Source organism: Coregonus clupeaformis, chromosome 1 (genome assembly GCF_020615455.1).
Source record: "Coregonus clupeaformis isolate EN_2021a chromosome 1, ASM2061545v1, whole genome shotgun sequence".
Taxonomy (NCBI): Eukaryota; Metazoa; Chordata; class Actinopteri; order Salmoniformes; family Salmonidae; genus Coregonus; species Coregonus clupeaformis.
Genome location: NC_059192.1, coordinates 87,235,475 through 87,258,426, shown reverse-complemented (window position 1 = coordinate 87,258,426; position 22,952 = coordinate 87,235,475). Strand labels below are relative to the sequence as shown.

Sequence of the window (22,952 nt, the reverse complement as noted above, 5' to 3'; positions counted from 1 at the left end):
GGAAACACTGTACAACTGGCGACCGTGTCATCGTGCATGCGCCCGGCCCGCCACAGGAGTCGCTAGAGCGTGATGGGACAAGGACATCCCAGCAGGCCAAACCCTCGCCAAACCGGACGACGCTGGGCCATTTGTGCGACACAGCCCGGGATCGAACCCGGATCTGTAGTGATGCCTCTAGCACTGATCAGTGCCTTAGACTGCTGCGGTACTCTGGAAATGTTGTGTTGTGTTTTACTCACCCGCGTGCGGATACTTTTGGCACGGTCGGCGTAGCTCAGCGTGTTGCGCGACTCCTCGAAGGCCAGGGAGGCGGGGCTAATGTGGGCTATCATCACCGTGCGACTATTGCCTCCCAACGAGTCCTGTCAATCAAACACATCAGAACAGGAAGTGAATGAATGCAAGTGGAATGCAAATAATCCTTCTGAATTATGCAAAAAGACAGCAAAATGTTGAATTGTACTGTATTGTATGGTATGGTGTGGTGCAATATAGTGTGGTGTGGTATGGTATGTTTGGTATGGTGTGGTGTAGGGTGGTGTGTTATGGTATGGTGTCGTATGGTGCATTCATGATGAATGTTGTGTGGAATTGTGTGGTATGGTGTGGTCATTCATGATAATAATAATATGCCATTTAGCAGACTCTTTTATCCAAAGCGACTTACAGTCATGTGTGCATACATTTTTACGTATGGGTGGTCCCGGGGATTGAACCCACTACCCTGGCGTTACAAGTGCCATGCTCTACCAATTGAGCTACAGAGGACCACATGATGAATGTTGTGTGGTATCGTGTGGTGTGGTGTGGTATGGTGTGGTATGGTGTGGTATAGTGTAGTATGATGTGGTATGGTATGGTGTGGTATGGTGTGGTGTAGTATGGTGGGGTATAGTGTAGTATGGTGTGGTATGGTACAGTATAGTATGGTTTTGTAGTGTAGTGTAGCGTAGTGTAGTGTATTGTATTGTATTGTATTGTATTCATAAAGCACATGTGGCCAGTCAGGACAGTTTGTCTTAGACGGGTTACCGTACTGTACCTTCAGCAGGCGCGTCAGCTTGCTGTCCCTGTAGTTAATGTATTTGTTACCATGTTTCTCACTCAGGGCGTTGATGCAGTTACCCAGAGCCAGGAGGGAGCGGTTGATGTGGGCCCCTTCTTTTAACCTCTGACCTCTGTTCTGTGTCTGGGAGAGAGAGAGGGAGCAGGTTTACTATCTGGGGTCATGTTCCAGAGCATACATTTTGCTGATCAACTACTGAGCAGACTGACTGATCAACAATTGATAAAGAGTGGTTATTTAGGATGCAAGGTGATCTGTAGGTCAGTAAGTCTGTCTGCAATGTAGTCCATGTTGAACACACAGACATTGTCTAGGTTCGCTGAGTTCCAGCCCAGGACAGATACTGCCAATGTTAACCAGCAGAGGGGGCTCTAACCTTCCTTTTCTTTCCTCTGTCTGCAGTTACATTGGAAGAGTCACAAGTTTAAAACAAATTGTATAACCGCTTATGAGTAACTATGGACGCTGTCAGTGTCATAACACATCATACGTGTATTATAATGCATTATAAAGGACGTTATTACATATGTACTTTATAGAAAGTGTTACCAGTCTTTTGGACCAAAACACATCTCACAGACAGAAAACATCCCCTCAAAAGAGGTAGTGGAACCCCCTCTGTTCTCTTCCATCTAAAGAGACTGGTGGCCTATAGGCTATGGTATACATCCATAGAACAGCCTAGCTGGTTAACCTTTCTAAAAGTTTCCATGGTAAATAAGTGTTCTCTCCATTCAGTCATGATTGCATGTTTTTCTCATGGGTACGTCCCAAATGGCACCATATTCCCTGTATAGTACACTACTTTTGACCTAGCCCTATGGGAAATTGGGTGCCATTTGGGACGCATACCATGGTGTATATGAGGTCTGGCTGGTTTAATATGGATGCTAATCTAACAACATTCATCATGAATGACATGTCAATGTCTGTGTCCCCTGTAGCTCAGTTGGTAGAGCATGGCGCTTGCAACGCCAGGGTTGTGGGTTTGTTTCCCACGGAGGGCCAGTATGAAAATGTATGCACTCACTAACTGTAAGTCGATCTGGATAAGAGCATCTGCTAAATGACTAAAATGTACATGTAAAATGTGTTGGTTAAACACTATGCCTTCAGTAGAATGACTACAGGTAACCACAGCAACTAATAGGAGAAGCAAACGGCTATTATGAAGCCTTCAGAGTTCACAGGATAAATTCAAAGTATACCAAATGTGAAAAGACCGGCAACATTGGATAACTTCAGTACAGGCCCTATGTTCCTCCAGGAACCAAGAGGATAACTTTACTACAGGCCCTATGTTCCTCCAGGAACCAAGAGGATAACTTTACTACAGGCCCTATGTTCCTCCAGGAACCAAGAGGATAACATTACTACAGGCCCTATGTTCCTCCAGGAACCAAGAGGATAACTTTACTACAGGCCCTATGTTCCTCCAGGAACCAAGAGGATAACTTTAGTACAGGCCCTATGTTCCTCCAGGAACCAAGAGGATAACTTTACTACAGGCCCTATGTTCCTCCAGGAACCAATAGGATAACTTTACTACAGGCCCTATGTTCCTCCAGGAACCAAGAGGATAACTTTACTACAGGCCCTATGTTCCTCCAGGATCAAAGAGGATAACTTTACTACAGGCCATATGTTCCTCCAGGAACCAAGAGGATAACTTTACTACAGGCCCTATGTTCCTCCAGGAACAAAGAGGATAACTTTACTACAGGCCCTATGTTCCTCCAGGAACCAAGAGGATAACTTTACTACAGGCCCTATGTTCCTCCAGGAACCAAGATGATCACTTTACTACAGGCCCTATGTTCCTCCAGGAACCAAGAGGTTAACTTTACTACAGGCCATATGTTCCTCCAGGAACCAAGATGATAACTTTAGTACAGGCCCTATGTTCCTCCAGGAACAAAGAGGATAACTTTAGTACAGGCCCTATGTTCCTCCAGGAACCAAGAGGATAACTTTAGTACAGGCCCTATGTTCCTCCAGGAACCAAGAGGATAACTTTAGTACAGACCCTATGTTCCTCCAGGAACCAAGAGGATTAAGTGGTTAAGGTTTATAGTAAATACTGTTGTGTCATATAATGTGTCACAAACATCCCCAACTAGTTCACAAAAGACATTGGCTGTGTCCCAAATGGCATCCTATTTCCTATATGGCGCACTACTTTTTGGCCCATAGTAGTGCCCTATAGGGAATAGGGTGTCATTTGGGATGCAGACATTCTGTTGCCAGTATTGGCGTCACTCCAACTGTAATCTGTTCAACTAAAGTAACCAGCACCATAACACTGTGCTATAATTGTCACGGTAAAGTCACAGCACCATTTCAACGATATCATCCATTTTGTAATTGTTTATAACCCTGACATAAAGAAGACGCTGATAGACGGTCAACTATAGGGACATTAACCCCTTCTTTCCCTAAATGGTCTAGAATGTAAAATGTATTGTTCTTTACACTGTGAAGGGCCTTTATTAAAGTGTCCTATAAACCCTATTCCCTACATAGTACACTACTTTTGATCAAAGCTCTACTCTGGAAGGAACCTGCGATGTTATGCCATGGACACAAGTATCAGACCATAACAAGAGGTGAAAAAACTGAAAAAGGCATGTTTACATACAAATGCACGCACACACCCCTACACACACACACACACACACACACACACACACACCCCTACACCACACTCCTACACACACACACACCCCTACACAACAGTCCTACACCCCCCCCTACACCACACTCCTACACACACACCCCTACACACACACACACCCCTACACCACACTCCTACACACACATCCCTACACACACACACCTACACACACACCCCTACACCACACTCCTACACACACATCCCTATACATAAACACACTCCTACACACACACCCCTACACACACACACACACACACATAGTGTTCTGCACCTGTGAGGCTCGTTCAGAGCCAGCGAGGTCGATCATGAAGAGGCGTGCGAAGCGGACCTCCTGTAGAAGGTCTCGACAGCGGCTCGTCTGCCTGACAGCCACCTGCAGCACGGCGTGGGACCGGGATGATGTCTTGTTGGCTGCCGTGGGCTCCTGGGAACGCTGCTTATTACCCTTCATCAGCAGCTCCATGATCTGGCAGGAACACAGTCATAAAGCTCTATGTAGCTCTATGTAGGTCTATGTAGCTCTAATATGACGTGCTCGTAGATGTGTTATGTAGGCTTCATAATATACAATATACATATTTAGATAATAATGTATGTATAGTTTGTATGTATGTGTTTTATGTATAGTGTGTGATCAAATCAAATGTTATTTGTCACATTCGCTGAATACAACAGGTGTAGACTTTACTGTGAAATGCTTGCTTACGAGCTCTTTGATCTTGTAAAGCATGGAGTGTGTGTGGCCATGCGTGACCTCTCACCTCTCGGGCATTGATAGTGCAGACCTCTGTGATTCCAGCCACCTGGATCTCTCCTTTAGAGTCCTCTCTCAGGTCCAGGAACCCAGAGGACGGGTTGAGAAGATCACGGATCATCTCGTTGTAGATCTGGGAACACAGGGAATGGGTCATTAGCTTCCAAATCACATCTCAGAAGCTCAACATCCAAGTAATTGTTATATCCAAGTAATTGTTATATTCAAGGAATTCATATATTCAACTAATTCTTATATCCAAGGAATTCTTCTATTCTTAAGCTTGTAAAATAGCTTGTAGAATATCTTGTAGAATAGCTTGTAGAATAATAGTTTTTAGAATAGCTTGTAGAAGAATAGCTTGCAGAAGAATAGCTTGTAGAAGATTAGCTTATAGTAGAATAGCGTGTAGAAAAATTGCTTGTAGAAGAATAGCTTGTGGAATAGCTGGTATAATAGTTTGTAGAATAGCTTGTAGAATAACAGCTTGCAAAATAGCTTGTAGAAGAATAGCTTGTATAACAGCTTGTATAATAGCTTGTAGAAGAATAGCTTGTAGAATAGCTTGTAGAAGAATAGCTTGTAGAATAGCTTGTAGAAGAATAACTTGTTGAAAAGTTTGTAGTAGAATAGCTTGTAGAATAATAGCTTGTAGAATAGCTTGTAGAAGAATAGCTTGTAGAATAGCTTGTAGAATAGCTTGTAGAAGAATAACTTGTTGAAAAGTTTGTAGTAGAATAGCTTGTAGAAGAATAGCTTGTAGAATAGCTTGTAGAATAGCTTGTAGAAGAATAGCTTGTAGAAGAATAGCTTGTAGAATAGCTTGTAGAATAATAACTTGTTGAAAAGTTTGTAGTAGAATAGCTTGTAGAAGAATAGCTTGTAGAATAGCTTGTAGAAGAATAGCTTGTAGAATAGCTTGTAGAATAATAACTTGTTGAAAAGTTTGTAGTAGAATAGCTTGTAGAAGAATAGCTTGTAGAATAGCTTGTAGAAGAATAGCTTGTAGAATAGCTTGTAGAATAGCTTGTAGAAGAATAACTTTGTTGAAAAGTTTGTAGTAGAATAGCTTGTAGAAGAATAGCTTGTAGAATAGCTTGTAGAAGAATAGCTTGTAGAATAGCTTGTAGAATAGCTTGTAGAAGAATAACTTGTTGAAAAGTTTGTAGTAGAATAGCTTGTAGAATAACAGCTTGTAGAAGAATAGCTTGTAGAATAACAGCTTGTAGAATAGCTTGTAGTAAAATAGCTTGTAGAAGAATGCTTGTAGAATAGCTTGTAGAATAGCTTGTAGAAGAATAGCTTGTGGAATAGCTTGTAGTAGAATAGCTTGTAGAATAGCTTGTAATAAAATAGCTTGTAGTAAAATAGCTTGTAGTAGAATAGCTTGTAGAATAATTGTAGAATAGCTTGTAGAAGAATTGTAGAATAGCTTGTAGAAGAATAGCTTCTACAGAATAGCTTGTGTATAATAGCTTGCAGAATAGCTTGTAGAATAATAGCTTGTAGAATAGCTTGTAGTAGAATAGCTTGTAGTAGAATAGCTTGTAGTAGAATAGCTTGTAGAATAGCTTGTAGAATAGCTTGTAGTAGAATAGCTTGCAGAATAGCTTGTAGTAGAATAGCTTGTAGTAGAATAGCTTGTAGTAGAATAGCTTGTAGAATAGCTTGTAGTAGAATAGCTTGTAGAATAGCTTGTAGTAGAATAGCTTGCAGAATAGCTTGTAGTAGAATAGCTTGTAGAATAGCTTGTAGTAGAATAGCTTGTAGAATAGCTTGTAGTAGAATAGCTTGTAGAATAGCTTGTAGTAGAATAGCTTGTAGAATAGCTTGTAGTAGAATCATAAGATCGTGAGTGTCAAACTTCAAATCAATGGCATTGTGTCATTTCTGTCTTATGCATTCTGTAATCAATGCTAATTTCTTCCAAACACAAGGACACTGACTGTCGCTCATTCTACTCTAGAAATATTTCTCTGGTGGATGTCTTTGGCTGGTTGAGCGTGCTTTCTATTTTTAATAAAGAGCTGTCTATAATAGTAGAATAGCTTGTAGAATAGCGTGTATAATAGCTTGTAGAATAGCTTGTATAATAGCTTGCATAATAGCTTGTATAATAGCTTGTATAATAGCTTGTAAAATAGCTTGTAGAAGAATAACTTGTAGAATAGTTTGTAGTAGAATAGCTTGTAGTAAAGGCAGACCTGTTAATTGAAATGCATTCCAGGTGACTACCTCATGAAACTGGTTGAGAGAATGCCAAGTGTGCAATTTTGATTTGTTTAACACCTTTTTGGTTACTACATGATTCCATATGTGTTATTTCATAGTTTTGATGTCTTCACTATTATTCTACAATTTAATGAATTTATTTGCAAATTATGGTGGAAAATAAGTATTTGGTCAATAACAAAAGTTTTTCAATACTTTGTTATATACCCTTTGTTGGCAATGACACAGGTCAAACGTTTTCTGTAAGTCTTCACAAGGTTTTCACACATTGTTGCTGGTATTTTGGCCCATTCCTCCATGCAGATCTCCTCTAGAGCAGTGATGTTTTGGGGCTGTCGCTGGGCAACACAGACTTTCAACTCCCTCCAAAGATTTTCTATGGGGTTGAGATCTGGAGACTGGCTAGGCCACTCCAGGACCTTGAAATGCTTCTTACGAAGCCACTCCTTCGTTGCCCGGGCGGTGTGTTTGGGATCATTGTCATGCTGAAAGACCCAGCCACGTTTCATCTTCAATGCCCTTGCTGATGGAAGGAGGTTTTCACTCAAAATCTCATGATACATGGCCCCATTCATTCTTTCCTTTACACGGATCAGTCGTCCTGGTCCCTTTGCAGAAAAACAGCCCCAAAGCATGATGTTTCCACCCCCATGCTTCACAGTAGGTATGGTGTTCTTTGGATGCAACTCAGCATTCTTTGTCCTCCAAACACGACGAGTTGAGTTTTTACCAAAAAAGTTCTATTTTGGTTTCATCTGACCATATGACATTCTCCCAATCCTCTTCTGGATCATCCAAATGCACTCTAGCAAACTTCAGACGGGCCTGGACATGTACTGGCTTAAGCAGGGGGACACGTCTGGCACTGCAGGATTTGAGTCCCTGGCGGCGTAGTGTGTTACTGATGGTAAGCTTTGTTACTTTGGTCCCAGCTCTCTGCAGGTCATTCACTAGGTCCCCCCGTGTGGTTCTGGGATTTTTGCTCACCGTTCTTGTGATCATTTTGACCCCACGGGGTGAGATCTTGCGTGGAGCCCCAGATCGAGGGAGATTATCAGTGGTCTTGTATGTCTTCCATTTCCTAATAATTGTTCCCACAGTTGATTTCTTCAAACCAAGCTGCTTACCTATTGCAGATTCAGTCTTCCCAGCCTGGTGCAGGTCTACAATTTTGTTTCTGGTGTCCTTTGACAGCTCTTTGGTCTTGGCCATAGTGGAGTTTGGAGTGTGACTGTTTGAGGTTGTGGACAGGTGTCTTTTATACTGATAACAAGTCCAAACAGGTGCCATTAATACAGGTAACGAGTGAAAGACAGAGGAGCCTCTTAAAGAAGAAGTTACAGGTCTGTGAGAGCCAGAAATCTTGCTTGTTTGTAGGTGACCAAATACTTTTTTCCACCATAATTTGCAAAAAAAATCATAAAAAATCCTACAATGTGATTTTCTGGATTTTCTTTCTCTGAATTTGTCTGTCATAGTTGACGTGTACCTATGATGAAAATTACAGGCCTCTCTCATCTTTTTAAGTGGGAGAACTTGCACAATTGGTGGCTGACTAAATACTTTTTTCCCCCACTGTATATATATATATATATATATATATATATGTGGCTCTGTTTGTAGTTTGTAGCATAGCAATCAGTGTCAATATCGGACGTCCACACAGGCATGGCCAGACCGTTATCTTTTATCAGAACTTTATTATCCTATCACACGGCCACACAGATAATCTCTCAGCCAACTAGACGCAAGAAACCACTCTACAAACAAGCTCATCATTGTCTATTTTCCAGCAAAAACAGCCACTATTGATCTCAGTCAGTGGTTATATTGTTTTAGTCTTATCAGAAACGGTTAGACGATAACTCCTGCTTGTCATAGTTTTATCTACATGACTATCACCTGAACCGTTGAATAAAGAGAAACGCAGTTCTAAGTTAGTATACTATATAGTGACTACATCACTGTTGGTGACCTTAGCTGAACTGAAAGCCTTGTGGGTCAGGTGACAGGGTCGTTTGTTATAGCACAGGTAGGCTACTGACGGCTGTGTTATTAGACGTCAGGGTATTCCTAAGAGAAACAAATGCAGACACAGGTTGCGTCCCAAAATAGCACCCTATTCCCTATATAGTGTACTACTTTTGAAATGTAGTGCACTATATAGGGAATAGGGTGCCACCTGGGATGCACACAGAGACAGTATGCATTCTCACCTCCAGGTAGGACATGGAGATGTTGTACTGCATGTCATCTCTGGTCTCCTCGATGGCTTTGAACAAGTCATTTAGAGTGTGTACGTAGATCCCCGGTTCTCTGTCAGTCCCCAACATAGTGTAGGTCTTCCCACAACCTACACACACACACACACACACAGAGAGGGAGGGACAATATGCACCATCACTGTTTGCGGTTTGCGTTGAAGATAATAATAGTGTCAATACCAAACAATTTGAGCATTGAAGAGTATTGAAGAGTATTCAACAGCATTGAAAAGCATTGAACAGTATTGAACAGCATTGAAGAGTATTGAACAACATTGAACAGCATTGAACAGCATTGAATAGCATTGAACAGTATTTAACAGCATTGAAGAGTATTGAACAACATTGAACAGAATTGTAGCTCAGTTGGTAGAGCATGGCGCTTGCAACGCCAGGATTGTGGGTTTGTTTCCCACAGAGGGCCAGTATGAAAATGCATGCACTCACTAACTGTAAGTCGATCTGGATAAGAGCGTCTGCTAAATGACTAAAATGTAAATGTAAAATGTGTTGGTTAAGCACTATGCCTTCAGTAGAATGACTACAGGTAACCACAGCAACTAATAGGAGAAGCAAACGGCTATTATGAAGCCTTCAGAGTTCACAGGATAAATTCAAAGTATACCAAATGTGAAAAGACCGGCAACATTGGATAACTTCAGTACAGGCCCTATGTTCCTCCAGGAACCAAGAGGATAACTTTACTACAGGCCCTATGTTCCTCCAGGAACCAAGAGGATAACTTTACTACAGGCCCTATGTTCCTCCAGGAACCAAGAGGATAACTTTACTACATGCCCTATGTTCCTCCAGGAACCAAGATGATCACTTTACTACAGGCCCTATGTTCCTCCAGGAACAAAGAGGATAACTTTACTACAGGCCCTATGTTCCTCCAGGAACCAAGAGGATAACTTTACTACAGGCCCTATGTTCCTCCAGGAACCAAGAGGATAACTTTAGTACAGGCCCTATGTTCCTCCAGGAACCAAGAGGATAACTTTACTACAGGCCCTATGTTCCTCCAGGAACCAAGAGGATCACTTTACTACAGGCCCTATGTTCCTCCAGGAACCAAGAGGATAACTTTAGTACAGGCCCTATGTTCCTCCAGGAACAAAGAGGAAAACTTTAGTACAGGCCCTATGTTCCTCCAGGAACCAAGAGGATAACTTTAGAACAGGCCTTATGTTCCTCCAGAAACCAAGAGGATAACTTTAGTACAGGCCCTATGTTCCTCCAGGAACAAAGAGGATAACTTTAGTACAGGCCCTATGTTCCTCCAGGAACCAAGAGGATAACTTTAGTACAGGCCCTATGTTCCTCCAGGAACCAAGAGGATTAAGTGGTTAAGGTTTATAGTAAATACTGTTGTGTCATATAATGTGTCACAAACATCCCCAACTAGTTCACAAAAGACATTGGCTGTGTCCCAAATGGCATCCTATTTCCTATATGGCGCACTACTTTTTGGCCCATAGTAGTGCCCTATAGGGAATAGGGTGTCATTTGGGATGCAGACATTCTGTTGCCAGTATTGGCGTCACTCCAACTGTAATCTGTTCAACTAAAGTAACCAGCACCATAACACTGTGCTATAAATGTCACGGTAAAGTCACAGCACCATTTCAACGATATCATCCATTTTGTAATTGTTTATAACCCTGACATAAAGAAGACGCTGATAGACGGTCAACTATAGGGACATTAACCCCTTCTTTCCCTAAATGGTCTAGAATGTAAAATGTATTGTTCTTTACACTGTGAAGGGCCTTTATTAAAGTGTCCTATAAACCCTATTCCCTACATAGTACACAACATTGAACAGCATTGAAGAGCATTGAACAGTATTTAACAGCATTGAAGAGTATTGAACAGCATTGAAAAGCATTGAACAGCATTGAAGAGCATTGAACAGCATTGAAGAGCATTGAAGAGTTTTGAACAACATTGAACAGCATTGAACAGCATTGAAGAGCATTGAACAGTATTAAACAGCATTTAAGAGAATTGAACAGTATTGAACAGCATTGAAGAGTATTGAACAACATTGAACAGCATTGAACAGCATTGAACAGCATTGAACTGCATTGAACAGCATTGAACAGTGTCCATTTCAGTGTCATGACTATACTGTTTTTTGTTTTACCCCTTTCTGCATGGATCAGTTCACTAAAAGGATAACTTTTATTTTTTACAACCAAATATCTATTTTTGATGTAAATGGCATGTTATAGAAGGGTCCAGACACTTTTTTTGTGATTTCATTTTTTAAAAAACTTACCCCAAACAGCAAATCACTTCCTCATTCTCATGTAGAATTGAGTCCCTGAAAAAACATGAATAAAGGCTCCAACAACACCCAAATACGTCCTTTTAGAAACGACAAAGCTCCAAATATAGTGATGCAGGTCTTTAGATGTTGTACACATGAAATTGTGTCATTCCAAACTTTATCCGCAACATTATATTCCATTTTGTTGCGACTCGAGCGATACCTCTCCGTCCATTCTACAGGTAACTGTCAAAATAAAAGGAAACACTTGAGTAAATGAGGGATACAAAGTATATTGAAAGCAGGTGGTGCTTCCACACAGGAAGTTCCAGACACTTGTAGAATCTATGGCAAGGCGCATTGAAACTTTTCCTTTAAAGATGCACTATGCAAAAATCGCTCCGCCATTTCCTGGTTGATAAAATTCTAATAGTTCACCTAATTTTAGTTTATGTGACAAAACAAGCAGTCATTGTGTAGAGAATCATCTAAACTGCTGTGAAATATATTGTATATTCCGCTGTTTGAAGCTGGTGTAAAAAAACAGAAAGTAAAAGACGCAAAAACAAAACTTCTGAATGGGAAGCATAGAAATAGCTTATATAGAACAGATCTACCGCTCCTTAGACTGAAAGATATAGAACTCACATTTATGTGTGAATTTGGTTGGGTCTCCCAAATAGTTACATATTGTAGCTTTAAGTTCAGTTCAGTTAATTTATTTGGCCTTTTACAGGAATTTGTCGCGCATTCAGTAGCTGGATGTGTGTACACTACTTTTAAACTCAATATTAAAAGGCCTTCTTGTTGAAAGCTTAACCCCAGTCAACCTCTATTTCCTGAAACCATGCCTGTTTTGGTCGAGGAGGACAGGTCACAAGAGGTCTTAATTCAGTTTTGGACAACAAGGCTGTGACACACTGAGTTTAATTAGTTTAATTCAAGCAGAGATTATGAGCAGTGAGTCTACAGAGAGAGAGACAGACAGGAGGATGGGGGGAGGGAGGATTACTTTTCGGTCTGTTGTATTTGTCTTTCTACAGTAGGTAGTGACTGTCTGTCTGTCTGTCTGACTGTCTGTCTAACCGTCTGTCTGACTGTCTGTCTGACTGTCTGTCTAACTGTCTGTCTGTCTGTCTGTCTGACCGTCTGTCTGTCTGATTGTCTGTCTAACCATCTATCTGTCTGACTGTCTGTCTGACCGTCTGTCTGTCTGACTGTCTGTCTAATCGTCTGTCTGTCTGACCGTCTGTCTGTCTGTCTAACCGTCTGTCTGTCTGTCTGTCTGTCTGTCTGTCTGTCTGTCTGTCTGTCTGTCTGTCTAACCGTCTGTCTGTCTGTCTGTCTGTCTGGTGCTACCTATGACATCATTTCTTCCCATTAGAAACATAATGAGTGAAAGCTTGCAACACCCCTTCCCAGTCCCCATGGTAACAGATCAGACTAATTAGAATCTAGAACCCCAACATTAATCCAACAGTGGAAAAGGAAGATAGTACTATATGATTTATGAGTTTGATTATATCGCTGAAATTAGCTAAATAAATAGCAAGAGATAACTTGGATAAAAAGGCATGTAGTCAGGATCATCAACCCCCAGGCTGGTTATTTCCCGGGTAATGTTCACCCCTGGTGTCCAGTGGGTGGTAGATAGAGGCTTAGTTCTCCCCTGGTGTCCAGTGGGTGGTAAATAGAGGCTTAGACCAGCCCTGAGGACAACACAAACAGGGACAGAGGACACACGCACGGATACACACACATGCCCGCAACTAGAATAGAGGATAGGGCGGCTCTGACAAACCTGTGGGTCCGAAGGCAAAAACGGTGGCATTGTAGCCAGATATGAGGCCTTCGATCAGGCCCTTGGTCGTGGCTCTGTACACCTCTTCCTGGTTGGCTGAGTAGTCAAATGCCACATCGAACATATAGGTCTTCTCCCGGGAGCGGTTGGCACGCAGGATATTATCTGGATCCTCCATGGGGTTCATCAGAACAACCATCTATAGCAGGGAGGGAGGGAGGAGGAGAGGAGAAGAAGGGATGAAAAGAGAGAGAAAGGGATATGTGAATGATTAGTCATCACACCACAGAAACATCATTGCATAACATATAATAATATGTTTTGTTTTCAAATAAACATTCAAAGGTCAAATCATCTGAATGAATATGTCAGTAGAGAATGACTGCTATTACCCCAGAGGCCCACTACACTCCTCTACCACTCCTGCTACCATCTGCCACAGTATGACTCTGCACCGTAATGGCTGACAGTTACCCAGCTCTGTGCATGTAATTCAAGTGGTGAAGAGAAACTGATGGGCACAGCAGCAGTTAGAGCAGGGGTATAAGGGTTTAAACAGGGCCTTTTATCCATCTGCAGCTGGAGACACAAAGGGCCCTGGGGCTCTCCTGTTGGGTAGAGCCCTGAGTGCCGCAGTGCCCCTCCACACCCACACAAAGTCTGCATCCCAATTCCCCCTATTCCCTAGTGCACTCATATGACCCTGGTCAAAAGTAGTGCACTACAGTATATAGGGTGTTGGAGGAAATGTGGGTGTATCTTATATTATGGTAATATTCTGGCAATTACACTCCAGACCACTAGGGGCAGATAAATGGTGAACACACATCAGGGGATCTACAAACACACAGTTGTTTGAACGTTTGGTGTGTGTGGATGGTGGGAGAGCTCACGGTTCTTACCGCAATAAAACAGGGCTACTGGATGATGTAGTGTGCGTGCGTTCAGGACTTTCTGGTCTGTTCTGTTCATGTACAGCTCTGAGGGGGCTAGAGAGACGGCCTTTCGGTTCAGGACAGTGTGTGTGTCTGTCTCTCTGTCTCTCTGTCTCTCTGTCTCTCTCTCTCTCTCTCTCTCTCTCTCTCTCTCTGTGTGTGTGTGTCTAGTATCCCAGCACAGCCCTGTTTGATAACTCCTCAGTCATGGAGCCTCTCACTTTGAAGCCTTTTCATTTAAATTCAAGAGGAGAAATCAGACTTTTAAAAGCGTACAATTACACAGAGAGAGAACAAAACACACACACACAGCTGTAATCAGCAAACAGAGGAGAGGAGAGCGGTATGAGAGAGAGGGGGAGGGAAGAGAGAGACATTTTTTCCTCCTTTTATGTGATTTATCTAGACTCTATGCTTTCTTTATAAGGTAACCTTATCTTATTTTTTCCCTCTGCCAAAAGAGATGGAGAGAAGAAGAGCTACCAGTGTTGTTGTTGTGAAGAAGAGATGAGACCAGATGAAGACTTGACCTCAGAGAAGAGCCGGGAGAGCTTCTCTCTCTCTCTCTCTCTCTCTCTCTCTCTCTCTCTCTCTCTCTCTCTCTCTCACACACATCACATTTCTCAGGAAACACAGTATTGTAAACCTTCTCTCTAGCCAGGGTCAGAGACACTGAGTAACCTACAGACCTGAGTCGGTCTGGTGTCCTCCCCAACAACTTCACATAACTAAGACACGTTGTGTGTGTGTGTAGGGTGGATATGACAGAAGGGATAGAGAGATGGCTCTGGCCTTGATGAACTTCAACCTGTCCATCTGTCTGATAGCCCTGCTCTACTCTACTCTGGTGAGGTCAGAGAGGCTGGCAGCAACTTACTACTGTACCTGACAGGCAGGGCTGTGTCCCTGTGTGTGTTTCAGTAGGCATCAGTGAGCATATACAGTGTCATGTCTTCTGTTCAAGGTAGGTTCTTGTGTGCATTCAAGGATGTTCTTACAGGAGAGTGTGTTTAGTACAGTAGCTTGTGTGTGTGTGTGTGCCTATACTAAGGAACACTGTTTAGGGCCAATCGGGATGATTGCACACCTCTCGCATCTGCTGCCTGTGTTCCTTAGGTTACCCGGTTACCCCACCTCACCCGGTAACGTATGACAGCTGCTGGCAGGGCATGGCATCTTCTGTAGGGTAAGGCAGCTGATAAGGAGACCTGTAGCATGGTGCCAGTGGGCACAGATGCCTGGGAAACTGGGCATGCACTTGTTCCAACATCAGTGCTTGCACACTACTTACAATGAAGCAACATATTGGGCATGCATTCTAAGTAGTACATAACTGGATGGCAGAATAGAAGATAAAAGCAGCTTTAGTTCCTGGACTGGAGTTATGGACCTCGGTCCGCCTCCAAGAAGGTTCACAAGGTGACTCACTGCATTACCTGGGAACAACCTGTAGTGTTGATTTAAGAACGACCTGTAGTGTTGATTTAAGAACGACCTGTAGTGTTGATTTAAGAATGACCTGTAGTGTTGATTTAAGAACGACCTGTAGTGTTGATTTAAGAACGACCTGTAGTGTTGATTGTGTGTGTACAGTTGAGAGAGTGTGGTCCCGTGTCTATTCTCTTGTGCCCCAAAGAACCAATCATGGGAAATGTTCTTCTACCAAATCAGCTAAACAACAACTGTGAAGAGTGTTACAGCTCTGGCTTACACACCATACACCACCACAACAGCTCTGGCTTACACACCATACACCACCACAACAGCTCTGGCTTACACACCATACGTCACCATGACAGCTCTGAAATGGATGAAGACAGACAGACAATCACACATCCACTCAATTATTTCCATTACCATGGTACTTGAGGCGTAGGAAAGGTGCTGCACAGCAACCATTCCACAAACAAACCAACCGGCCACCCTGCATAACAGAACACGCACAGCAGATAAGATATACTGTATTACACAAATGAAATCAAATATTCCACCTTGCAACTTGGCATTGGTGTTAACAAACACAGCTAACAAAGCAGTGGGTAAACTGATATAGCACCGTGTGATGTCAGTGCACACAGTCCAACTGATATAGCACAGTGTGATGTCAGTGCACACAGTCCAAATGATATGCACTTGAACCACTGAAAGATCAGGCAAGGCTAAGGCCAGCCCAGTCTAGACAAACTGGAGCTTCTATCTCCTTTCCTATATCTCCTATCCTATCAACTATCTTCTATCTCACTCACAGACCACAGGAGCAACAGGACAAGACTATACAAGGCAAGACAAGAACTTGCTGTCACACCCTGGCCTTAGTTATCTTTGTTTTCATTAATAATTTAGTTAGGTCAGGGTGTGACATGGTGAAGTATGTGTTTTGGTTTGTCTAGGGGTTTGTAGGTTTAATGGGGTAATATCTTGTCTAGGTGTTTGTATGTTGATGGCTGCCTGGATTGGTTCTCAATTGGAGACAGCTGTGGTTTATTGTCTCTAATTGGGAGCCATATTTAAGGCAGCCATGGGCATCATGTGTTTGTGGGTAATTGTCTATGTTGAACGTTTGTTGCTTGTCTGTGCACTTACGTTATTTAGCTTCACGGTCGTTTGTTGTTTTGTTAGTTTTGGATAGTGTTCGGTTTCGTGTTTTTTCTCTCTTCCAAAATAAAGAGATGTATTTTGCACACGCTGCGCCTTGGTCCAATATCTCACAAGAAGACGATCGTGACAGAATTACCCACCAATCTAGGACCAAGCGGCGTGTCAAGCGGCAACAGGACCCACCTACACAGGATTCATGGACATGGGAGGAGATACTGGATGGAAAGGGTCCTTGGGCACAACCGGGAGAATATCGCCTCCCTTGTGAAGAGCTGGAGGCAGCTAAAGCCGAGAGGAGGCGATATGAGGAGGCAGCACGGAGGCAAGGCTGGAAGCCCGTGAGTACTACCCAAACATTTCTTGGGGGGGGCCTTAAAGGGAGTGTGGCGAAGTCAGGTAGGAGACCTGCGCCTACTCCCTGTACTTACCGTGGAGAGCGAGAGTACGGGCAGACACCGTGTTACGCAGTAGAGCGCATGGTGTCTCCTGTACGCGTGCATAGCCCGGTTCGGTACATTCCAGCTCCACGTATCGGCCGGGCTGGATTGAGCGTTGAGCCGGATGTCATGAAGCCGGCCCAACGCATCTGGCCACCAGTGGGTCTCCTCGGGCCGGCTTACATGGCACCAGCCTTACGCATGGTGTCCCCGGGTTCGCCTACACAGCCCGGTGCGGGTTATTCCACCTTCCCCGTACTGGTCGGGCGACGGGAGCATACAACCAGGTAAGGTTGGGCAGGCTCGGTGCTCAAGGGAGCCAGTAAGCCTGCACGGTCCGGTATTTCCGGCGCCACCTCCCCGCTCCAGCCCAGTACCACCAGTGCCTACACCACGCACCAAGCCTCCTGTGTGTCCCCAGAGTCCTGTGCGTCCTGTTGCTGCGCCCCGCACTAGCCCGGAGATGCGTGTCCTCAGCCCGGGACCACCAGTTCCGGCACCACGCACTAGGCCTTATGTGCGTCCCCAGGGTCCAGCATGCCCTGTTCCTTCTCCCCGCACTAGCCCTGAGATGCGTGTTCTCAGCCCGGTACCTCCAGTTCCGGCACCACGCACCAGGCCTATAGTGCGTCTCGGCCGGCCAGAGTCTGCCGTCTGCCCAACGGCGCCTGAACTGCCCGTCTGCCCAACGGCGCCTGAACTGCCCGTCTGCCCAACGGCGCTTGAACTGCCCGTCTGCCCAACGGCGCCTGAACTGCCCGTCTGTACTGAGCCTGCAAAGCCGCCCGTCTGCCATGAGCCTTTAGAGCCGTCCGCCGCAGACCGGGCCGCCAAAGCCTTCCGCCAGACAGGAGCCGCTAGAGCCTTCCGCCAGACAGGAGCAGCCGAAGCCTTCCGCCAGACAGGAGCAGCCAGAGCCTTCCGCCAGACAGGATCAGCCAGAGCCTTCCGCCAGCCATGAGCAGCCAGATCCGTCAGCCAGCCACGAGCAGCCAGATCCGTCAGCCAGCCATGAGCAGCCAGATCCGTCAGCCAGCCATGAGCAGCCAGATCCGTCAGCCTGCCACGAGCAGCCAGATCCGTCAGCCTGCCATGAGCAGCCAGATCCGCCAGCCAGCCATGAGCAGCCAGATCCTTCAGCCAGCCATGAGCAGCCAGATCCGTCAGCCAGCCATGAGCAGCCAGATCCTTCAGCCAGCCATGAGCAGCCAGATCCTTCAGCCAGCCAGAGCAGCCAGATCCGTCAGCCAGCCAGAGCAGCCAGTTCAGCCAGCCACGAGCAGCCGATCCGTCAGCCAGCCATGAGCCGTCCCAGCCAGGATCCGCCAGAGCCGTCCAGCCAGGATCCGCCAGAGCCGTCCAGCCGGGATCCGCCAGAGCTGTCCAGCCAGGATCCGCCAGCCAGCCAGGATCCGCCAGAGCCAGCCAGCCAGGATCCGCCATTCAGTCCGGTGCTGCCCCTTAGTCCGGTGCTGCCCCTTAGTCCGGTGCTGCCCCTTATCCTGGTGCTGCTCCTTATCCTGGTGCTGCCCCTTATCCTGGTGCTGCCCCTTATCCTGGTGCTGCCCCTTAGTCCGGTGCTGCCCCTTAGTCCGGTGCTGCCTCTTAGTCCGGTGCTGCCCCTTAATCCAGTGGGGTTAAGTTGGAGGGTGGTCATTTGGAGGAGGCTACGAGCGGGTAGTGACTATGGTGGGGTGGGGACCACGACCAGTGCCAGAGCCGCCACCGTGGACAGACGCCCACCCAGACCCTCCCCTAGACTTTATGCTGGTGCGCCCGGAGTTCGCACCTTAAGGGGGGGGTTATGTCACACCCTGGCCTTAGTTATCTTTGTTTTCATTAATAATTTAGTTAGGTCAGGGTGTGACATGGTGAAGTATGTGTTTTGGTTTGTCTAGGGGTTTGTAGGTTTAATGGGGTAATATCTTGTCTAGGTGTTTGTATGTTGATGGCTGCCTGGATTGGTTCTCAATTGGAGACAGCTGTGGTTTATTGTCTCTAATTGGGAGCCATATTTAAGGCAGCCATGGGCATCATGTGTTTGTGGGTAATTGTCTATGTTGAACGTTTGTTGCTTGTCTGTGCACTTACGTTATTTAGCTTCACGGTCGTTTGTTGTTTTGTTAGTTTTGGATAGTGTTCGGTTTCGTGTTTTTTCTCTCTTCCAAAATAAAGAGATGTATTTTGCACACGCTGCGCCTTGGTCCAATATCTCACAAGAAGACGATCGTGACACTTGCAGTCCAGTCCAGTCCAGTATGGGTTGAGGGGTAAGAGAGAGGATGGTAGAGTGATCCTCCTTCCAGGCTGTGGCAGTTTACTTCTCTTCTCTTGACTCCAGTCCTGACTAATTCATGGATCGACACACAGCGGAAACCGAAAGCAATTTCCTGATCGATGGTTCTGGTAAACATGGCAACTGCATCCCAAATGGCACCCTATTCCCTATGCAGTGCACTACTGTTGACCAGAGACCTATTGGCTCTATATGGGGAATAGGGTGCAACTTGGGATACGGACGACATCTTCTTCTTCATCTGTTTTAATCATGGTGGCTGTCTAGCACCACAATGGATGTCAAATTGTTGAACCACTTCACATTGGGATGCAGCCTAGAGAGTCAACGATAATCTTAGCTGACAGAACAAACAGCCACAGCGTGAATTCAGACACTGGGGGCTACAGAAAGAGAGCGTGAAGGTACACTAAACCTTTTAAATATTTATGCCCCGTACTCAACTATCAACCGTCCCAGTTCCACACTAACAAGAGGATTATCTCCCAGACAGGGGACAAAATTAGACTTAATTGTACGGTCCTCTGAGGCCACTGGATGGAGGGAGAGAGACAGAGCGACAGAGAGAGAGAGTGAGTGAGTGAGTGAGTGAGTGAGTGAGTGAGTGAGTGAGTTATTTATTTCGTTCTTCGGCAGTCCCCATAAGAGAAACCCTTTTGGTTCCAGGGAGAACCCTCTGTGGAAAGGGTTAACTACATGGAACCCAAAAGGGTTCTACCTGGAACCAAAAAGGGTTCTCCTATGGGGACAGCCGAAGAACCCTTTAAGGTTCTATATAGCACCATTTTTGTAGAAGTAAATATTTTAATGTAGAGAACAATATACAGTACCAGTCAAAAGTTTGGACACACTAATGTTTTCTTTATTTGTATTATTTTCTACATTGTAGAATAATAGTGAAGACATCAAAACTATGAAATAACACATATGGAATCATGTAGTAACCAAAAACCCGAACAACAACATGTCTATACATGTATCACTACCCTAACAACACCATGTCTATACATGTATCACTACCCGAACAACACCATGTCTATACATGTATCACTACCCTAACAACAACACCATGTCTATACATGTACCACTACCCTAACAACAACACCATGTCCATACATGTATCACTACCCTAACAACAACACCATGTCCATACATGTATCACTACCCTAACAACAACACCAGGTCCATACATGTATCACAACCCTAACAACCCCACCATGTCTATACATGTATCACTACTCTAACAACAACACCATGTCTACACATGTATCACTACCCTAACAACAACACCATGTCTATACATGTCTCACTCATCTAACACCAATACCATGTCCATACATGTATCACTAATCTAACACCATGTCTATACATGTATCACTACCCTAACAACAACACCATGTCTATACATGTATCACTACCCTAACAACACCATGATAATACATGTATCACTACCCTAACAACAACACCATGTCTATACATGTATCACGACCCTAACAACACCACCATGTATATACATGTATCACTACCCTAACAACAACACCATGTCTATACATGTATCACTACTCTAACAACAATACCATGTCCATACATGTATCACTAATCTAACACCATGTCTATACATGTATCACTACCCTAACAACAACACCATGTCTATACATGTATCACTACCCTAACAACACCATGATAATACATGTATCACTACCCTAACAACAACACCATGTCTATACATGTATCACTACCCTAACAACACCATGATAATACATGTATCACTACCCTAACAACAACACCATGTCTATACATGTATCACTACCCTAACAACAACACCATGTCTTTACATGTATCACTACCTTAACAACAACACCATGTCTTTACATGTATCACTACCTTAACAACAACACCATGTCTATACATGTATCACTACATTAACAACAACACCATGTCTATACATGTATCACTACCCTAACAACAACACCATGTCTATACATGTATCACTACCCTAACAACAACACCATGTCTATACATGTATCACTACCCTAACAACAACACCATGTCTATACATGTATCACTACCCTAACAACAACACCATGTCTATACATGTATCATTACTCTAACAACAATACCATGTCCATACATGTATCACTTCCCTAACAACACCATGTCTATACATGTATCACTTCCCTAACAACACCATGTATATACATGTATCACAACCCTAACAACAAAACCATGTATATACATGTATCACTACCCTAACAACAACACCATGTCTATACATGTATCACTACCCTAACAGCAACACCATGTCTATACATGTATCACTACCCTAACAACAACACCATGTCTATACATGTATCACTACCCTAACAGCAACACCATGTCTATACATGTATCACTACCCTAACAAAAATAAATAAATAGGTCATTTAGCAGACGCTCTTATCCAGAGCGACTTACAGGAGCAATTAGGGTTCAGTGCCTTGCTCAAGGGCACATCGACAGATTTTTCACCTAGTTGGCTCGGGGATTAGAACCAGCGACCTTTCGGTTACTGGCACAACGCTCTTAACCACTAAGCTACCTGCCGCCCTAACAACAACACCATGTCTATACATGTATCACTACCCTAACAACAACACCATGTCCATACATGTATCACTACCCTAACAACAACACCATGTCTATACATGTATCACTACCCTAACAATAACACCATGTCTACACATGTATCACTACCCTAACAACAACACCATGTCTATACATGTATCACTACCCTAACAACACCATGTCTATACATATATCCCTACCCTAACAACAACACCATGTCTATACATGTATCACTACCCTAACAACAACACCATGGCCATTAATGTATCACTACCCTAACAACACCACCATGTCTATACATGTATCACTCATCTAACACCATGTCTATACATGTATCACTACCCTAACAACACCATGTCTATACATGTATCACTAACCTAACAACAACACCATGTCTATACATGTATCACTAACCTAACAACAACACCATGTCTATACATGTATCACTACCCTAACAACACCACCATGTCTATACATGTATCACTCATCTAACACCATGTCTATACATGTATCACAACCCTAACAACAACACCATGATAATATATGTATCACTACCCTAACAACAACACCATGTCTATACATGGATCACTACCCTAACAACACCATGTCTATATATGTATCACAACCGTAACAACAACACCATGTCTACACATGTATCACTACATTAACAACAACAGCATGTCTATACATGTATCACTACCCTAACAACAACACCATGTCTATACATGTATCACTACCCTAACAACAACACCATGTCTATACATGTATCACTATCCTAACAACAACACCATGTCTATACATGTATCATTACACTAACAACAATACCATGTCCATACATGTATCACTACCCTAACAACAACACCATGTCTATACATGTATCACTACCCTAACAACAACACCATGTCTATACATGTATCACTACCCTAACAACAACACCATGTCTATACATGTATCACTACCCTAACAACAACACCATGTCTATACATGTATCACTACCCAAACAGCAACACCAT

At 43.8% G+C, this 22,952-nt stretch overlaps 1 protein-coding gene across 1 annotated transcript in view; it reads right to left on the bottom strand.

Annotated features, from left to right (window-relative positions):
- LOC121577719 (kinesin-like protein KIF19) overlaps positions 1-22,952 on the bottom strand; it is a 98,758-nt gene that overhangs the window by 27,398 nt on the left and 48,408 nt on the right. Inside the window, exons 3-8 of the mRNA XM_041891541.2 lie at positions 13,070-13,268; positions 8,946-9,082; positions 4,505-4,630; positions 4,015-4,209; positions 1,046-1,192; positions 243-365 (exon numbers count right to left, since the gene is read on the bottom strand). Coding sequence (XP_041747475.2) covers positions 243-365; positions 1,046-1,192; positions 4,015-4,209; positions 4,505-4,630; positions 8,946-9,082; positions 13,070-13,268 — 927 coding nt within the window. The remainder of the gene's footprint in view (positions 1-242; positions 366-1,045; positions 1,193-4,014; positions 4,210-4,504; positions 4,631-8,945; positions 9,083-13,069; positions 13,269-22,952) is intronic.